Source organism: Scomber japonicus, chromosome 15 (assembly GCF_027409825.1).
Source record: "Scomber japonicus isolate fScoJap1 chromosome 15, fScoJap1.pri, whole genome shotgun sequence".
Lineage (NCBI taxonomy): Eukaryota > Metazoa > Chordata > Actinopteri > Scombriformes > Scombridae > Scomber > Scomber japonicus.
The window spans coordinates 18,391,601-18,411,442 of record NC_070592.1 but is presented as its reverse complement, the minus strand read 5'-3'; the positions used below and the strand labels follow the sequence as shown (position 1 = coordinate 18,411,442).

The following is a 19,842-nucleotide window of genomic DNA, read 5'->3' as shown; positions in this document are numbered from 1 at the left end:
TTTTTAAACATATATCATAAAGGAATATATGGAGAAAGATCTCCAATAACATCTTATTATCTATGTTGACTTATAAGTTTGAAGACAGACACTGAATGTTCTTGAGATTATCTCTAGAACATGTTATATTCAAAAGCGACATAAATAAATTAAGCCTTCAGGATTTCTCACACTCACTGGCTGAATATTTTCTTTTGCGAAGCAGTTCTTAAAATATTCTTCAAAGCATATCATGCTTTATGACACATATATATATATATACTTCATATTTACAGATTTTTCCAATAGGAAAAAAGACCATAAGAAAATCCATTGTACATAATCATACACATCTCAAATACAAAATGATACATAAGAATTAACCAAAAAACCAAACCAAAAAAAAAGAAGTCAGAGAGCATGAATGATAGACATTTCTTAGTTCACGATTTCTGGATAACCATAGTAACTGTCCAGCTCGGCGAAGATGTCATTGGGGTTTTTGCAGCTGAGATTGCAGAAGCAGGCCTGGATCCACATCATCTTCCAGGTGAATCCTGCCCCATTAGGACACTCAAACTCTACGTCAATGGTCTTGAACTTGTAGGGGATGCAGCAACGCTCATCTGTACAGACACCACAGTATTTGGGCCTGTACATCTTCTTGCTGGTGCAGCCAGAGATGGTGAGGTTTGAGGGCTGATCCTCCCTGTAGATGTTCAGACATTTCTTTCCTGGCTGAGGGAGGAAGGATACAAAGAGAATCATAACATTTTGAATTTAGCATAGATAGATAGATTATGTATTAATCCTTTGCAAGAATGTGCACTAAATGTGAACTTTAATGGTGCGTCTGTATCTACCTTTATGTGTTTGGTGATGTCGATCTCACACGGCCGCAGGTTGCAGAGGCGGGACTCTTTGACCAGCTCACATTGGTCGTTAGCGTTAGAGACCCTCAGGGACAGGCCACGGCCACAGGTCTTTGAGCAGGGGCTCCATGAGGTAGTCTGGGTAATGCAGTTCTTATGCCAGCTCCTGGTCTCAACTGGAAAAACTAGATTAATATGGAGAGTAAAGTGAGATGAATAGACTGTGGCAAATATTACCAGTGATTTTTGATACGTTGATACATTTTAAGACCATTAGTTATGCCAACCAGAGCGAGTTTAATCAAAATGAATAATGCATAGAAGGATGATATGTCAAAGCCATTAAAACGGTTGAAAGCCTTGCTGATGATACAGAGAGTTAGTTGTGTGACCTATATTTACCTACAGTGGGGAGAACAAGTATTTGATACACTACCGATTTTGCAGGTTTGCCCACTTACAAAGTATGTAGAGGTCTGTAATTTTTATCATAGGTACTTGTTCTCCCCACTGTATATTTGGATCAGGTGCAGGGTAGCAGATTCAGTAAGGGTAAAAACAGCTAGTATGCTGAGAGCCCTGTAACAAGGGCTATATAAGGGAGAAACAGTCCAAACTTGCTGATAATAACAAGATTAAAGGTCTGTTCAAAGCATTTGAGCCATACTGTCTTCATATTGAGGAGCTATTCCTACATATTAAATGTTTCAACACAAAAATCAAAATAACACTGCAACCCCATGTTCTGTCTCTGTTTTTAATCTGAATCTTTAAAATGTGTTTTCCTAGTTGTCTGGATCTGATTTATATTCTTATGCAACACAAAGAGATGTTTCGTTGATGTTTCTCATTCCATGGCTCACAGCACTGCTGCACTAAATGACTGGAAACTGGATGAGAACCAAAAATCAGTGAGAGGGCTTCCACAGGAAAGGATTGGTCTGTCCCTGCACACACACACACAGACGCACAGACACACAAACACACACCTCCTGATCCTCCTAGACAACAAACTGTTCTCACAGAACTACGGACTTTGTGCCAATTTCAAACACAGCTGCTCCTATTTTACTTCTCAGATCCAATCACATCTACTTCTGAAAACAAGAGTCTTTTTTTCATCTGAAATACCTTTAAATAGTTTCCGCTCTAAATCACTTGATGTTCGTGTTTTTAAACTCAACTGTGAATTTTGCATTTCATTACTAGTGAGCTGAAAAGAAATTTGGGGATATGACTTAGTTTATGGCATGTTCCTTTGAACTAGTGTGCAAGATAAAGCCCAACACCAGGCAGCAGATTATACAGCCTGTGTCTGGACCCTCCAGTATATATCTAAGAAGTCCTACCCTCCACTGCGTGTCGTGGGGCCGTCTTGCGCCCTCGCTTAGGCTCATCACAGATCCATTGCTCACAGCATTGTCCCCGGACTTTGACCCGACGTGGTGTTTGGCACCACACCCGGGGAGGCTGGGACTCAGTGCACAGCGACACACAGCCGATGGCACCGTTCACACACACACACTGGTATTTACAGCTGGGCTTAAAGCTCTGCCCATTACGGTAGATCACACCATCATGCTCACAGCCTGTTCCCACCATATCTGGCAAAGAAGAAGAACAAACAGTCACATATTATAGAAAAATACAGGACAAACTGCAATATAATGATATAACTTAAAAATGGTATTAATGTCTTGACATTTATAAACTACATAATTATTAATTCAAATATTCCTGGAGGTAAAAATCAGTGACATTTTAGGTTGAATCATAATATGGGTTGACACTTTCTGTTGCAGGCTGATATAACATCATTAGTGACTAACAATAACCCTTTTCCACCAGCAATAGTACAAACATCAGAACAAGCCATAATAGCTGCAATGGGATAACACAATTTCAATTCCATCCACAAAAAATAACAGAGTTGCTGTGAAAAACAAAACATTAAACAACACAATTATAAATAAAGTCACTTTATATATCCATATTCTAAGTTTGCCCCTCAAACTGCATTTGTAACGTACTGTATTGTAATTTCTCTCACAATAGTGTTTAAAGTGAAAAATGCAATGTCTAACTTAGACTTAGGCTGAGTGTTAGGCTAAGTTTCTGGCTACATCTCCATAGATGCATGAAAGAGATAAGTGACACTTACGGGGAATGTTATTAGCCTAAAGTGATCCCTTGCACATCCAGGAGTTAGATATACTTTCCAATGCAATTTCAGGCTTTTGATATTAAAAAATAACTTCCATATGTTGTTATATGTTATACGTAATATAATTCACATAACATCTGTGGACATGCAACTCTTCATGATATTCAAAATCTTTTATATTCAGCTGATGCTGTCGGTGCCTCGTGCCTAGAAACATATAACAAATAGAAATCAGAGAAGATAAAATAATGCTGCCTGTACTATCCAGGGGATGATATTAAAATGTATTAATGTGTGTTGTTACTACACGAGTGTTGATACATCAGCAAACACTTACTCTACTTAAATCTGTGAACCAAACATATCACATGAGAAAACAGAGAAAATGATTTTTCTGCTACATGAAAACTGTGGTTTGTTTTGTCGGTTTTGGTGAGTGACACTTACATGCACACACTCCTTTTTCGTACCTAGGCATGTCCGAGCTGTAGTCACAGTACAGTCCCTTGTGATAGTCGCACGTGTCTGCCTCATTGCACACCTCGCCCACTTGCCGGGCGCAGGTCTTGCAGCAGTCACAGCCATCCATGAGGAGGCTCACACCTGGTGGACAGGTAGGAGCCACCTCGGGACACTCGCAGGGCCATTTGCAGTACTGTGTCCGGTTGTACGGGTGCACAGCTGTGGCAGTTGGCATGGCAGTGGAATTCTGGGAGTAGGCCTGGAGAGAGGAAGGGGGAGAGTGTTGGAAAAAATAGAGCAAGTAAATGCATATCTGTTTTACTAAAATACATACTAAATGCTTACATATTGTAAGTGTTACAAATTTGTGTTTTTGAATGTACAATGAGTTAATGGTGTAAAACATTATGCACTGCAGTGAACAATATGTACTAACAATGGCCACAACCAGGTCATAGCCTTGTAGCAACTGTTTCTCTGTGTTGCAAGCATAATTAAAATGTCTTCTTTTATTACATGAAAGGTATTTGCCCCTGTGGTGAGGCAATATTCTTAACATCCTTAATCCTAAATTCCTTCATATCCAGCACTCTTTTGTAACCCTGCCTCAGCGAGTTGTTGATCCGAAAGATCTCAAACACCTGTGCATCATTGGTTACATGGGTGAAATACATGACAGCCTGCAAACTTCTGGTCGTGCTGTGCAATAAATTAAATAAGCCTATAAAACCAAATTAAACATCCATTGGCAATAATCTCATTACAGTCTGTTCTTGTATGTAATTAACACTTGTGGATTATTCCATTGACAGAATTCAAATCTGTGACTTTGCTGAACTGCTTCAAAATCTTGCCAGTGAAAGTTAATCAGTGTCTTCCCCCTCAATGTGTTTTGATTTTTACAAGCTGCTGTGAGAAGCCAAGATTACAAAATGAGCTTATGCAGCATATGTTCTCACTGAACAGGCCACATGAGGAACATGAGCAGCCCAGTGCTTAGAGGTTAGTTTTGAACAGTGGCTGTAGATGTATCAGCAGATTCAGAATGTCTTTCCTTGATAACGTACATCACCTTTTAGAGTCCAAATTCAATTATGCTTGTTTTGCGAACAGGCCGTGCTTGGGGAAAAAAGATAGAAATGTTCTTACATATAATGGAGGTTTCTGTTTTGTCAGTTGGCTAGGATGCTGAAAGACATGTCACACTACATTTCTACAATATTCTGATGATTAGAAGGTCTGTCTGAGATATTTCCAAAGCCTGCAGGTAAAAAAAACAATAAAGATGAGGTCAGTCCAATTTGTACAAGTGAAAAATTGAGTGGGATTATCCTGTAATTTATTTCACAAGTAGTAATAATACAATCATGAAGGATCTTTTACAAGGACGTAAACACACTAGAGCTGCATCAGCCATCATGTCCATCATAATTACCACATTGTTGCCTTGCCCAGACAAAAACTGTATTGGCAGTCCAGTGTTATCTTTTTACTGATAAATCATAAAATCATGCTCAGAACAACAGAAGACTGCACTATGAAGAGATTCTGATCCAGGAAAGACACAGATTGCTACTGTAAACACACACACACACACACACACACACACACACACACACACACACACACACACATGTACACCTAATCCGCAATTAATTATGAGGAAAACATGCCTAATCGTCTTATGCATGCATGGCATACCCATATGTCCCTGAGCTTCAATGGAACAATGATCATATTAATAACTGCTGTGTGCAGTGTTCAAAGCTAATGCAGATAAATTAGTTTTAATCACAGCCATGACACTAAGCCATTCCTCAGAAGAGTTCGCTTAGCCTGCAGCTATCAAGCTAATTTACAGTAACAATAAGCCCAAACAAACGCAGTGCATGTCCATCATTGTAACAGAAAAGGAGAAAAGAGGAGGTGGGTGTTTGGTAAGTTAATTATGAAAACATGGCGTAGGCCTAATGCAATCTTCATCCTTAGAATCGTTAATCTTAGAAGCTAAATTCAGTCTGTTGCTATTTTGAAAGCATTCATTTTTTGAATGTTGAGATTTTTTAGGCATAAGATATATGTGGCACACACCTTAAATAACATAATTTCTTTGACTCTTTTCTGTGGTAACCTCAAATAGCTGTAATGCTAATAAAAAGTGATTGTGAAAGGTGACAAGATCTGATGACCACCCTTCCTCTGCTGGTTTGATCTTATCTTCCTGTCAGCATCTGATGTACGTATATGCACATGCAGGCACGGACAAACCATTCGCTAAGGGAAGAAAACATCTGAAAGAGAACACTTTTCCCAATATTATCAGGGGGTGATAGAGAAACTGTCATACAAGCACTGTTTTTCAAAATTCCCTCCACAAGCATTTGATATTTTATAGAGGCAACATGGCTTTTGCAGCTATGTTTGAAGCCAATAAAGAGTATTGTAAATTCACCTTCACTTTCAGGGAGAAATGGATCTGCAGACATCCATCTCATTGATATTCTGCTAGACCTTTGCAGAGAAGAGTAGATTTCTTGACACATATGTATAATCTCGGCACCCATGCCCATTGCCATCATCTTGTACTGATATTGCCCACTTTAAACCAAAAGATGTCATCAACATATTATGCAACCTGGACCCAGGAAAAGCATTGGGGGCCTGATGTAACACCAACAGGAGTCCTAACAAATTGTGCCGCAGAACTAGCCAGTCCCCTCAGCTGTCTCTTCCAATTCCTTTTCTCTCATGACGTTCTTTGAACGATGGAAACCTGTGATCCCAATCCATGACGAAGGCAGTGAAGTGTGCATTGTTGCACTAAATATAAAGGGTGCAATCGACCAGGACTGGCTCACATCAAAGGGCATAACTGGTAGACTGCATATATGGCTACAGAATTACCTCCAAGGAAGATCCATCAGAGTTGGGCTCTCTGGTCAGTCTTCATCACTATGCCCCAATCAATGTATTAGTAGTTCAGGGATCCAATTATTAGCCCATTAACAACTTTTTTCTTTATGCAGATGATTCCACCATCTTTACACCCAAATGTGTCTGAGGGAGCAGCAAGCCAAAGACCTGGAAAACATCAGAAAGTGGACTGATTCCTGGAAGGGTACCTTTGAACCCAGCAAGTGTATGGCAATGATCCTATTCAGAAAGAGGAATCTGTCTTGTCCTGCTCTCTTCTTTGGGAGCATAAAAATCAAGCTCAGTGAACAGATGGAAATTTGACAAAAAAATTGGACCAGTCATCTGTCTAACATCTGCAAACATGCTGGACAACGTCTCAGAGCATTGCGCAAATTGGCCAACAACTTTGATCCTAGAGTCAGAGCCAAAGTCTACAAAACCCAGTTCAGGATCATGTCATGTAGCATCTGCTTTGCCTGGATGAATGCCTTACAAACCACTCTTATACAGCTAATTATCATCCAGAAAAAGAAAATAAAGGTCAGTGGTGTAGATGAAGACTATGTCCATTGTCCTATAGGATTATGCTATCACCAAGCTAAGACATTGCATAAAAGTTGCTAGAACTGTCCTTTTCAAGATGCACACTCCCAACTGTTCAGCAGACCTGAAAGCATTGCTACCCTCAGCTGAAACACCAACAAGCCACGTCACTGTACAGAGATAACACCAATTGCCTTGTTTGGTGTTTTCTCCAATCTGAAGGTACAGGGGAACAGCCTTCCCGTGCTGCCCCTTGAGACATTGCATCAAGTGATGTTCATGATTTCAAGAAGAGACTCAACAAACACCTCCCCAGCACATGACTGCAGTCCTACTTCAAGGACACATATCAGTGCTAGGCTCTCTGAATGGCTACCATGAAAGCAAAATTTAAAAAAGTAAGACTATGACAAGTTATTAGAGTTCTTACTTCATTTCATTATTTCATTATAATATATACAAACACTGATTATAATGACAAAATATTATATCCCATGTGAAATAATGTGCTCATATTTCATTTTAATATTCAACATTATATTACAATAATAACAATCTATTTTGATACATTTTACAGTTTGTACACAGCTTGAAAACTGACTGAGAAATCAGAGAGACACTATGAAGTCTGCAATTTTTTCCCCTTATTCACTTATGTTAGTGTAAAGGTGCATTATTTCCAAAAGCTGATCAACAGTTTGATCTGTACAGACTGACAGATGATGATGAGGGTCCATGAAGCCGTTAGAGCCGTTGTACCCTAAATGGCCGCACGATGGCACTAATATACAACGAACGATGAAAAGTGAGGCTGCAGGGTGGCGACTGCCAGCATCTCACACTGCACACAAGTTGAACCCCGGGGTAATTTAGAACAAAGATCACTCCTCTCCAAACAGATTAACGAGTTTCAGGCCACTCAGTCAAGCTTTCTCTGCCATAAGTCAAGAGACTTGGCATTGTCAGTACTTACTTATCCTTTGGGCCACATCAACAGATACTCTGATGATGAGTTACAATGGAAAAAAATATAATACGTGGAAGGCTGAGGCATCAGTGGGATGCAATCCATTACAGCATGTGAAGAAACATCCAAACAAAACAAGTAGATAATGTAATTTGCATACCATACATACATAAATCCCTACAGGAATATTATAGGCTACTACTCTACTGATGCAATTAGGCATACATTGACGTATGTATCTTGTTTACAAAATTAACCACTACTTTACACGAGTTCCTGGGTGGATATTATATATAAAATAAAAATGCAATAAAAATATATAACAAAAACTACTTCAATTAGGCTACACACTAGGTCCCAGCAGAAAATTAAAGCGTAGTAGTTTTTGGGCTGGATGACGAAACCTAAAAAAGTTAAATATGCTACTCAGAAAAAAAAACAATGTGTGTGTGTGTGTGTGTGTGTGTGTGTGTGAGAGAGAGAGAGAGAGAGAGAGAGAGAGAGAGAGAGAGAGACCCCACCTGTTGAATCCCGACTGCAGTTATTATCCACAACAGGAACCAACTCATCACTGGTGAGTGACTGCAAATGCATTGAATCCAGAATGAAGTCCCGCTTTAAACGCACGACACGCTGCTCCCCGCAGGTGTGCTACATCCTCGTTCCGTTGCTGACATCTCCTCCGCGCGCTTCTGTCTGCGTCCGCACCGGGGCTGACAGCCTGTTAAAGACTCCGGGCTGACGTAAGGTCTGAGCCCCGCATACCTCTGACAGGGAACAGTTTCTTCTGCTCTCCCTCCGCTCCACTTTCACCCGATCCTCCTCCTCCTCAAAGCACTGGCAGTCCCGGTGGTTAGGGCGTGTCTGGAAACCCAAAGGGACAGGCCCATTGACAACTTGTGTTGCTCAGTTGAAAGATGAATGTGGACATGAAAGCAACGCTGCACCTCTTATGCATATTTAATTAACTTTGCACATATTGTATGTTTGCTGTAGATCCTTCAACTACATTTAGTGCATTGTAGCCTATTAATGGCAAAAAAATGACTTCACCTGCAGCTCAAATACTTGTTGCTGATTTGGGATACTTAAAGTACTTATCAATACAGGATCAAATGGTAATTTATGTTTTACCTCACTGCTTCTCTATCATTTCAAAGCCTAATTGCCTCTACAATGCCCCAGATGACTTAGATTTAGCCTTTCCAAGAAAAAGAACAATTATCTGAATTGCACTCACAACAGATGGATCATTTGCTCTTAATAGGAGTGAAGAAAAACACCCCTCAGGTATACCTACAGTATCTATTTTGGGGCTGTAGCTATGTCTGGTTCACAGATGTTTGCTTTAAATCAATGATGTCATCTTTCTCAGTCTGCTACTTTTCTTTCCTTTCAGTTTCCCGAACATTTAAGTGTCTCTTTGAGATGATGAGTTCCAGAAGAATTCCACTTTACTCCGCTATATCAGCCGTATGGAAAATGTCTTTTATTTCAGTTATGCTGGGCCTCTCACTCTCACACACGTCACTCTGTCTGCTGATGAAAATGGCATTGAAAAAAAGTTAAACTGAGAATTTGGCACTGCAGGCAACAGAGAGAAAGAAAGAGTGATAGACGAGATATGAACACTTTGTCAAGAAGCAAGGTGCCCCAGGTCTGAACCCCTATTATTTACAGGCAGCCATCTAATCCCTGTCAGAGAGCTGTCAGCCTCTGAGGTGATCTGAGCAAGCGCTACCCTCTACACTCTGACTGGGACGACCTGACCCCTCCACAGCACAATGTGCCCTCTCTTTTTCTATTGCTTTGTTTCATGCTCAATTTCTTTCCTGCTTTCTTTTCCATCTCTGTCACTCTCTAACTCACTTTCCTTCTCCTACTTCACTCCATTTCCAACCAACTCAGTTCAGTTCAGGTCACTGGTATATTTTTTTAAAACTGTGTGTAACTTGCTCTGTGCCACCTAGGATTTAGTATCTTTTCACTGAGTTTAATTATTTTACTTCCTTTATGATTGTTTTTTTTGGGGTTTTAAAAAAATATTGTTTGACATATTTATTCACGAGGACTCCCTCTTTATGCTATTTTGTGCTCTCTTAGATTTTATTCCTCTTTTCATTGTAGTCTTTTATGATCCCAGTGTGTACATTACTAATTTGTGATGTACTATAGTATTATTTTAATTCAGGAAGTGTGTGCTAAACCCAACTGGCTCTGCAACAGCTACAAGTGGGACTGAGACTATGAGTCAGTTTGGCTTTTAAAAAAGTTGTACTTTTTCGTGATGTAGTAAAGATGGAATATTTGCAGGATCAGATGGCAAGTCCTCTGGGAAATAGACTCATATTTGTAGAAAATGAACATTACTGCCAGTGTTCTCATTTTAAAGCAATCCACAGGGTATCTGCAAGAAAAGCTGTTTGTCATTAAGTCATTAACATTTTTCTTCATTGAGGAGATTCTGGAAGTAATTTCACAGTTCTAACAGGGAAGTGTATATTACCGTATTCAGTAATCCTGTGTCTTCCCTGACTTGACTGTCACAAACATGTTCTCTCACACAATAACAACCCTGCTATCCTCCAACAAAACAATAGACAGAGACAAAAGAATATTTTTTAAACCACAGATGGTATCATTCATGCTCAGGTCTGCAGCTGTCCTCCATTTTCTGGTCTGATACAATGGCGGTAGTTAGTGTTATTTGTAGAGCTTTACATGAACCTATGTATCATTAGATGACGTCAATCAAAGCAGCGATGCATGCTAAGTTGATTGTGTTGTTCATGTGTTTCTGTTGTGGTGCATTTGGCAAAAATATCTCCTAATGAAAGCCAGGTCTGAGGTGACTACTACGCCTCTCTCACATGAAGTGGATATACAGCTCAGTTTGTCAGCTAACCTGAATCCAGGGTTTTTAATTATTCAGTTATATTTGTAGGCTGATTAAGAGAAAGGCTTAACTAAGATAATTTTGGGGGGGTGGGTTTAAACAAACAGCTCCAAGGTCCTGCCTCTTCAGATAATGGGGATTGCTAAAATACGATGAACAAGGGGCAAAACGACGAAGGGTGGCGGATTGTCCCGAAACTTCCTAAAATGAGCCAGGGTGGTGGGCTGAATGAAAAATGAACAAAATTAAGCATCTTGGGGGTGTTGTGTGAAAATTGTGAGGGATTTTCTAAAACGGGTGAAAAAGTCCAAAATGGGGAAAGGTGGCAGGCTGAATGAAAAATTAGCGAAATTAAGCACAGTAGGGGCATTGTGTGAAAATTCTGAAGGATTTTCCAAAAGGAGCAAAACTTGAAAAAAAAAGACACGGGCACTGTCAAAAAAGTAATTTTTTAAAAATAAGTTTTTCTTATTCACTTTGTAGGTTTCAACTTGTTTTCCTTGTTTGCTGAAAATTTTAAATAAACATGGAAAATTACACATGGGTGTTTGTAATAACATTTTTCAATTTATCATTGCAGAGTAAAATGACTTAATCTATGTATTATCAGTATTTAAAAAAACAATCACGATATCAGTAGAAATCAGAAAATGTTCACAATCATATTTGTAAATTGTATAAAGTCTTTGTTAGTCAGTTGTTAGTTGAAACTTGTTATTTTAAGTATGTGACACAGTGGCGAGGAGGCACGACTGAAAGAAAAAGACATTTATTGAGGGGAATAGAAATGGGATATGGAACTAGGGAAAAGGTTGGAGACGAGCTGGACTGGGCAAGTGGAAATGTTGTGGGGAGCAGAATCCAGGGGAGTGCTGAGTAGAGCAGGGTCCAGGTCTGAGGAGCAGGGCTACAGGATGAGAGGCTGGGAGGTTTCTGGAGCTGACATCACATCTGTGTCTGGGATGCCTTTAAAAAGAATAAATACAGACCCATTTTTTGTCTTATGCCATTGTTACTGGATAATCGAGAAGACTGTGATGTGATGACTACAGTAATGTGAAATGTAAAACATTCAGTTAGATTGTAGCAGCAAATATGTGCTGATCTTATTTTAGTTTTGGAAATCACCAGGCCTTGATATTTTCAGCTGAATTAAACAAACATCATATTAAACATCATCTAACTAACAACATGCAGTTTTTCTAAATTATATTTTTGTATTGAACTACTGTTTTCTACCGACATACATTTATATTGTCTACAGTTGATTTTCTGTGTGTTTTCTGTTCCTCTGCAATGCCTGTTTATTTGTGTATCAACCTGTTTATGTACCAAAACACAACAGAGTAAAAACTAGCAGGAGTTAGCTGTTCAGGTTGATTTTACACAACTACAGTGACCAGAGTTGAAGCGAAAGATAATATAGCATGTTGGTCAGTGTATCACTCCAAATAATCTTATTGTGACAGCCTGCCTGTGTTTATGTCTTCATGACTGTAAACACTTTGAAAGCAGTGAACAAACACCAGATACACAGCAGCTACGTTGTAGCTAACGTTAGCACGCTGCTAACATTAGCTGTGAAGCTAACGTGCAGAGCGGGAAAAAAACAGCTGTAGTAACAACTCTGCTACTTTACAGCTAACATCACAATAACAGCATATCTTCACAAACTAGATAATAAGCTGAATGTCCAGACAGGTAACATTACTGTTTATGTGATGCACAGCAGAGCTGATGTTACTCGCCTCTCCGCTTTCACTCTCTGGTCCGTCTGTTGAGGCGCCGAATTAGACAAAAGCCGGGCGAAAAATGCGAGAGGAAATGAATGTATGCGCGAGCAATGTTGAAACTGCGAGAGAGAGGAGAAGTTGAAAGTACGCGCGAGAGATTGAATGTGCGCGAGAAAGGTTGAAAATGCTCGAGAGAGGTTGAAAGTGTGCGTGAGAGATTGAACGTGTGTGAGAGAGAGGATGTTAAGGGACCGTTAAATTGTTGTCAGTGGAGTAGTTTATCAACAGTAGATCAGTTATTTTACACACCTGGGGGGTATTCCAGAAAGCGGGTTATGTGGACAACTCAGAGTAAGTTAACCCTGAGATGAGGAAAACTCTGTGTTATCCGTTTCAGAAAGAGAGGTAACTGAAACTCTGAGTCAGTCACCATGGTAACTGACTCTGTGAACATAACCTGCTTGCTGGCAGGTTTTCTTTAAGAAACTCTGAGTTTCTACCTGTCTCCTCCTACCTGAAGCAAGCTGCCAGACATGGGTTGTCCGTTTCTTCGCAATCCGATAGATATTGCGGCAGATTCAATTCAATAAATAAATCAAACTATGAATTAAATCAAAGCGAGGTACAACCTTAGCCAGCAAAATGTGCCTTACATTTCTGAATTATGTTATTTTATATCATTTTTAGCTGCTTCCAATTACATTACGCCAATTTTTCACCTGTATGCTACAATTTTAAGTGAGGTAAGTTAAGTCAGTGGAGTGGTGCATTAAAACTTAAAGCGATGGTTCGGCATAATTTTGACCTAGTGTCATATGCACCATGATGTCTATCTAAACACCGCCTCAGCCCTTTTTAAAAATGTGGTCGCAAATTGGTGGAGTTAGAGCCATCAGCCGAATTGCTTAGTACAGGCGCTAATGGACCCAAAAGTGTCTCGTAAATGACCCCACTAATAATGCTTGGATTGTTATCAAAGTTCTACAGTAGTACAAATAGGGTCTTTACTCATAAATTGATGCATTGGAAAGTTTGTAAGTACACCAGGAATTTATTAAAATAACACTTACTTGATGGCTTTTACTCTGCTGCTACTGCTAAAGCTGTAAACATCACCAAAATACTGTGTGGTTGCGCGAGATCCAGCACGCTTCTGTGATTTTGACAAAAATATATATTGGATTATTATTGCTTACTATACCTTTTAGCCCCGTGGGGGCGTTATGTGAAAATTGTGAAGGATTCTCCAAAAACTATGCATCATTAGGTGATGTCAATCAAAGCAGCGATGTGTGCTAAGTTGATTGTGTTGTTCATGTAGGTCTGTTGTGATGCGTTTGGAAAAAATATCTCCTAATGAAAGCCAGGTCTGAGGTGACTACTGCGCCTCTCTCACATGAAGTGGATATCAAGGTTATTATAGTTTTGAAATTTTCTTTAGTTTTTATTTTTATTTAGTTTATCAGTTTGCTTTTTTATTTCAGTTTAGTTTTAGTTAGTTCATCAAGTGATTTAGTAGTCTTAGTTTAGTTTTTATTTTGAGGAATTGACTAGTTTCAGTTTAGTTTTTATTTAGTTTTAGTCTTAGTTTTAGTTGTTCAGTAGAAGCTGAAAAGGATGAAAGAATGTGTGACACCAAATATGATTTATCAAGTCCTTTTTACTTTCATTCTTTAACCACAGCTGCTGCAGGACAGGAAGTAATCGAGGGAGAAAATGTAACTGAATTTATCTGCAATTCAGTTTAGTTTTAGTTAGTTTTACATTGTTCATTGTAGTTTTTATTTAGTTTTCGTTTTTTTTTTTTAATTGTAGTTTTTATTTTAATTTCAGTTAACTAAATTATTTTTTTAATTGCCAGTTTTAGTGTTAGTCTTAGTTTTAGTTAACTGTAATAACCCTGGTGGTTATACAGCTCAGTTTGTCAGCTGACCTGAATCTGGGTTTTTTAATGATTCAGCTGATGGTGATATTTGTAGGCTGATTAAGAGAAAGGCTTAACTAAAATCATTTTTTTGGGGGGGGGGGGGGTATTAAACAAACAGCTCCAAGGTTATGCCTCTTCAGATATTTGATATACAGTATAACATCCCGCCTAAGATATTTTTGTTGCATTCTCATTTGTGATACATGTGAAATATCAAAACTGTTTGTATGAATTTGTTGAACTCCTTTATTGTCTTAAAGATTGTCTGACATTTGGGGGGAATGCACTTATTAGTTTCTTGTCAAAAGTTAGATGAGTCCAGTTTTAACTTCTGCACCCCCACTCTCTGGGTGTATCTCTGTACATGAGGCAAATTCAAACTGAGCATTCAATGAGTGCTGTATGTGTCACATGGGATTGAAGCCAGTAAAGCTCTCCAGGTATAAAAATGTGATAGATGGCCTGATTATGGAGTCCAACGGTCTATGACTTGAGTCTTGCATAGCCAGTCAAACTGAAAATCCCCTCATTAAAAACCCCTAAACTCACAGAGAAGCCTTGAAGTCAAACCGTGTTTTGGAAATCTTTGAGCTTCAAAGTCAAGTGTAGTCAGTAATCCTTCTTAGAATAGGAGAAGGAGTTTACAACACCTTGAGGCGACCAAAAACTGCTGAGGTGATGCATAAAAAAAGTTCCTTTGTAGCACACCATCACTACTGCTGTGGGAAAATGTTCTGAACACCACATCGCTCCTCCGCAAGTCTGGCCTCATAATATACCGTGAACTGCTTAAAATAGCACAGGGTGTTTTCTCTTTAGCTTGAAATAGATTGAGATGAGAACCATCAGTCTTATCTGGTGCAAAAACATAGTGACTTTACAATTAAAGTTAAGATTTGACGTACAAAAAAAGACCAGAATATTTCAAACTTAATTGACCTTTGTGAAGTTTATGTTGGTTGAGAAAGGAAAAACCAAGATAAAGTGTCTTGACGTGGCCGCCACGTGTTTTGGGTCCATCAGATCCCCTCTCTGTAGGGATCAAGTATTCAGACCTGTACCGTTCTCTTGGTGTATGCACATATACACTTACCAACTTGTTTAGACTATGGTGAACAATGACTCATCTGACCATATCACTTTATTTCACATCTGTAGACCAGTACCTATGGTTTATGCATCATTGAAATCTCTAATGTGCATTCATTTTTGTAATGAGGGGTTTAGGCACTGCACCCTAGTATAATGTCCCTCTCTATGTAATTGTCTATGAACTATGCTGACACAGTCTGATCAGCTGCTGCATTGACACTTGAACAAGAGTGTCACTTCTGTTTTTCCTTACGTGTTGCACTAATGTACGAGCATCACAGTCATGTAATGTGTGCTGTCGACTGCAATTTCTGACCTTATTTACTGATGTCACTTAAGTCACTGTTTCTACTGAATCAGCAGCGAGTTCAGCAGTCTTCGTGACTGAACTTTCTAACTTCCATGCCCCAACAATCAACCCTCTTTCAAAGTCACTGAGATCTTTTCCTTTTGCCACCTCGATACAAAATTAGAATCAACTAGGCCTGCTCAGCATTTTAACACATGCCACAGAGCATGACTGGATGTTAAGTGTACCATGCAGTGCACCTGCGTGGAAGCATCTGCATTCCTTATGTTTCTCCATTCATTTACTCAGGTTTTTTCTTTAATTTGTCACCTGTCTGTATTTACTTATGAGTGGCTTGTTTGTTTGTCATATGTGTGGGAGTGAGCGAGAGGGCATGGCAGGCTGTGCTCAGACCAGTCCAGTAATTATACTTTCTTTATATAGCTGTGGTCTGAGACTAACAGACTGAGAAAAACATCTGCTGGGCTTCACATGAATCCTACAGCTTCACATAAACTCATAGCAGTTTAACAGTGAATAGCCTCGTGTAACTCACTATGTTGGAAGCTTTTTGTTAACACTGTTGACCATTCAATACTTTATTATTGACAGTTAACCTTTGTTATCATTGGCCCGGTAAAGCCACCAGCACATACTGTAGGTGCAATTCAAATAAAGCTCAGCTCAAAATAATGCATTTTTATATTAGTAAGGTTGGGTGCATAATACATATATGAGTAAAATATACTGTAAATAAACAATTAGTAATGTATTATTCCTTTGTCAGATTGCACAACATTGTAAATGACCTTCTGACAAGCAATGTTAAAATATAAAACTTAAGTTTCCATTCATGCCTGTGTTTGCAGTTAAGTGGAAAACCCTAACAAGCTGTGCAAACATTTAGTAAGGACCGATCCTGCCAAAAAAAGCTTTGTATAATAAGCTTTGTGTGAAAAGTACTGTGTTGCTTTGTATGTGTAATGCATGCAGACATTTGTACACACAGATAAAAACACCAGAGGCTAAAATCTGAACAATAATTTGCTTATGATTAAAATTATTTATACCAAAAAGTTTTTAATGTCAGTCATTATATTCACTCCCAGCAGTGTATTTCCACTGGCTGACCCAACTAGGCAAGATTCATGGTGAAACATTTTTTTGGTGCGACATTTCCTTCCGCGAAGACTTGTTTTGATTCTTCATCCTCATCCATGCATATTTAATAAAAACAGATCACAATAGCATAAGTCAACCAAAAAGAAAATAAGGAGTTTGTTAATTTTTTTGGTTGTATTTTTCCAGATATTCTCAACAGAAGTTTGTGGAATAATTTTCTTTTCAACTTTTTCTTGATTATGATCAAATAAAGCCTGAGGGAGGGAAAAAAATCCCATCAAGACAAGTGCTTATGCTCAATCCAAAACAAAGTAGATACATGGTTTATCAATAGGATGCAGCTTAAAGAAATATTTTAGAGCTGTGCTGAGGTTGATATTATCGAAAATGCAACATCTGTATGAATTCAACTTTAGTGTCCAGGTAAGTTAAGATGAAATTCCTCGCCCCACATCAGCCTTGTCCTGTAATGTAAGTCCAAGTTCAGACATGTCTCCTGTTAATGTACTGCACATACTGGTATTATGCCAGCCTACAAGCACTATACAGTAATTCTATGTGTGTGTGTGTGTGTGTGTGTGTGTGAGAGAGAGAGAGAGAGAGAGAGAGAGAGAGAGAGAGAGAGTGAGTGAGTGAGTAAGTGAGAGAGAGAGAGAATGACACGTGGTGCACGGGTGCAAATGGTCATCAGGTATATGTGTATGAATATGTGTGCAAAGACTAAAACACACAGCTCTCCACAGTCTGAGGATGTAGCTGTGATGGAGTTTTTTGCAACTCTGACACACACATACAGCTTTTGCGCAGCTTTATTCTTCTGTTGGGGCTTTTGGCAGGCAAGAGGTGACTTGTAGACAAGATCATGTCTTTTAACAAAAGCGGTCTGTCAGAGCATCTGTGTGTGGGTCAACAAAAACCAGTCCAGTGATGTGTATATGTTTCAGCTCAGTGTGGCCTTGGCTATAATATAAACCAAACGCTGGCTCTAGTTCCTTTTAGCTTTGTGTAGACACTGATTTGTACATTTTAAAAACACAAACATGATCCTGTTTTTGGACGTGTCTTGGTTATAAATGGTGGATTTTTTGAGGTCCTGGCATTTTGTGGTTGCATAAGCCCAGCCCATTGTAGGAATGCTTTGTCTTAAGAGAGTTTATCTTGGCTGACCTGCTGTCTCTAAAGCCCTGGCCTCAGGATATGTGATTGAAGAGCTTTAGCTCAGAATCGGCATGAGGTGGTATCTGAGTTACAGATGAGCCCATGGTACAAAAGATCAAGGGCCGCATTTACAAAATGTTCTAAAGCTAAAAGTAGTTTCTAACTAGCTGAGTTAGATTAAACTCTGACGTTTTTGGGCTAAAAATATTTCGCAATTTAGCACTAAAATCAGATTATAAGTCTGAGAGAAGCTAGAGGTCCAGAACACTAATGGCGCTTTTCCACTACACAGTTCCAGCACGACTCGATACGACTCGACTCGACTCGATTTTTTTGCATTTCCACTAGGGATAGTACCTGGTACTTTTTTAGTACCTGCTCTGCTGAGGTTCCAAGCGATGTGACGTCACCAGACTGCCTGCCACTGATTGGTCAGAAGAGTTGTCGCAGGAAGAGTCATGAGCCGTCCCACACAAGAATCAAACCCGTCATTCGTTTCTCTTCTCTTGCTTTGTGTGTGACAGAAAGCCACATACAGCAGCAAGTACACCACTGCCTCCATGTCCTCCATTGTTTATGTGTTTGTGTCGCGTATAAAACGAAGTCACGGCAGTTTCGCGGAGCCTTGCTATGACGACCCCGCCCACGTTGAGTAGGTACTTTTTTGTAATGGAAAAGGTTGTTCCTGGAACTGTACCGAGATGAGTCAAACCGAGTAGTGCTAGAACTGTATAGTTGAAAAGCGCCCTAAAAAGTGCTCACAAGCAGTCAAACACAACAGATAATGAACCTCATTGTGCCAATGTTTTAGGAAAATACAACAATAATGAACAATCAGCTCACCAACAACAATCCAGTAACACTGGAGAAGACAATTTGCACAACTGTCCACGACTTGGACACTGGAAAAATGCAGTTTGTAATGCTCATATCTCAGCTTTCTGTCTGACCTTCAATTTAATTTGTTATCTAAATTAATCTAATTTAAGTTGAAATAGTGGGTGAATTCAGATAAATTATGTAATCTATACTAGGAACGGGTATACCACTCCTGATGATTTATCTCAGTCTCTCAATAAAAGTTGCTCTCAGCAGCTTTGTTAATAGCTCTTAAGTGGAAATTGTTGTAATATTAATGTTATTTAAGAGGACTGCTAGTGAGATAAGACACTTTGTGGTCTCTGTGGAGGCTTTTCAGCAGCTGCCCCTTTGGAATCGTGTGGGTATCCAAATAACTGACAGGGCTAAATGACTTTGAGGTATTCTCAGGCTTTAATGCCAGATCTCTTACATCAGCAGCTAATCCCTTCAGCATTCACGGAATGACTCATTGAAATTTTTGCAGGTATTTAACCTTCATACTCACACTATCAAGTTTATGTTTGGAAATATTGAATTTCCAAAAAGCTGTGTATATCAATATCAATACAAAATGATGATCTGATGTGTAAGGCTGAAAGAATCAGATTGATCAGTAGCACAAGGAAAAGTAGAAGGGGAAAAAAGATTATAATCAGTGTGAAGGTCCAAGTTGCCTTATCTGCTCCATCTGTTGAGAAATTTAAAAGGTTAGGTTAGGAATCTTGGAGTCATTAAGGCTGAATGGATTTTCTCAAAGAGAAGTGAAGTCATAAATGGGATTTAGAGCAGAGCACCTGGAGAACCCACCATAGCTAAAACTGCACTTTAAGTGTCTGTCTGGTTTACACAATCACAACTCCA

At 39.2% G+C, this 19,842-nt stretch overlaps 1 protein-coding gene across 2 annotated transcripts; it reads right to left on the bottom strand.

Moving 5' to 3' along the window:
* Positions 1-95: 95 nt before the first annotated feature.
* On the bottom strand, positions 96-8,598 carry ccn4a (cellular communication network factor 4a). Of its 2 annotated transcripts, XM_053333863.1 has the most exons (5): positions 8,425-8,598; positions 3,463-3,736; positions 2,201-2,455; positions 843-1,036; positions 96-717 (listed from the first exon to the last, which is right to left on the bottom strand). In XM_053333863.1, the coding sequence occupies exons 1-5, from the start codon at positions 8,470-8,472 to the stop codon at positions 418-420; spliced, it is 1,071 nt and encodes a 356-aa protein (XP_053189838.1). In that variant the 5' UTR covers positions 8,473-8,598; the 3' UTR covers positions 96-417. The 2 variants fall into 2 exon arrangements, with proteins under 2 accessions (XP_053189838.1, XP_053189840.1); XM_053333865.1 differs by lacking the exon at positions 8,425-8,598 and having other exon boundaries at positions 98-717; positions 3,486-3,636.
* Positions 8,599-19,842: the final 11,244 nt, after the last annotated feature.

What these genes read in the sequence shown, in the direction of transcription:
- ccn4a (XM_053333863.1), bottom strand. Translation starts at nt 8,472, where the DNA reads ATGAGTTGGTTCCTGTTGTGGATAATAACTGCAGTCGGGATTCAACAG. An exon ending in CTGCAGTCGGGATTCAACAG is followed by an intron (nt 3,737 to 8,424) that starts GTGGGGTCTCTC and finishes TCCTCTCTCCAG; the next exon opens with GCCTACTCCCAGAATTCCAC. An exon ending in CCCACGACACGCAGTGGAGG is followed by an intron (nt 1,037 to 2,200) that starts GTAGGACTTCTT and finishes ATATTAATCTAG; the next exon opens with TTTTTCCAGTTGAGACCAGG.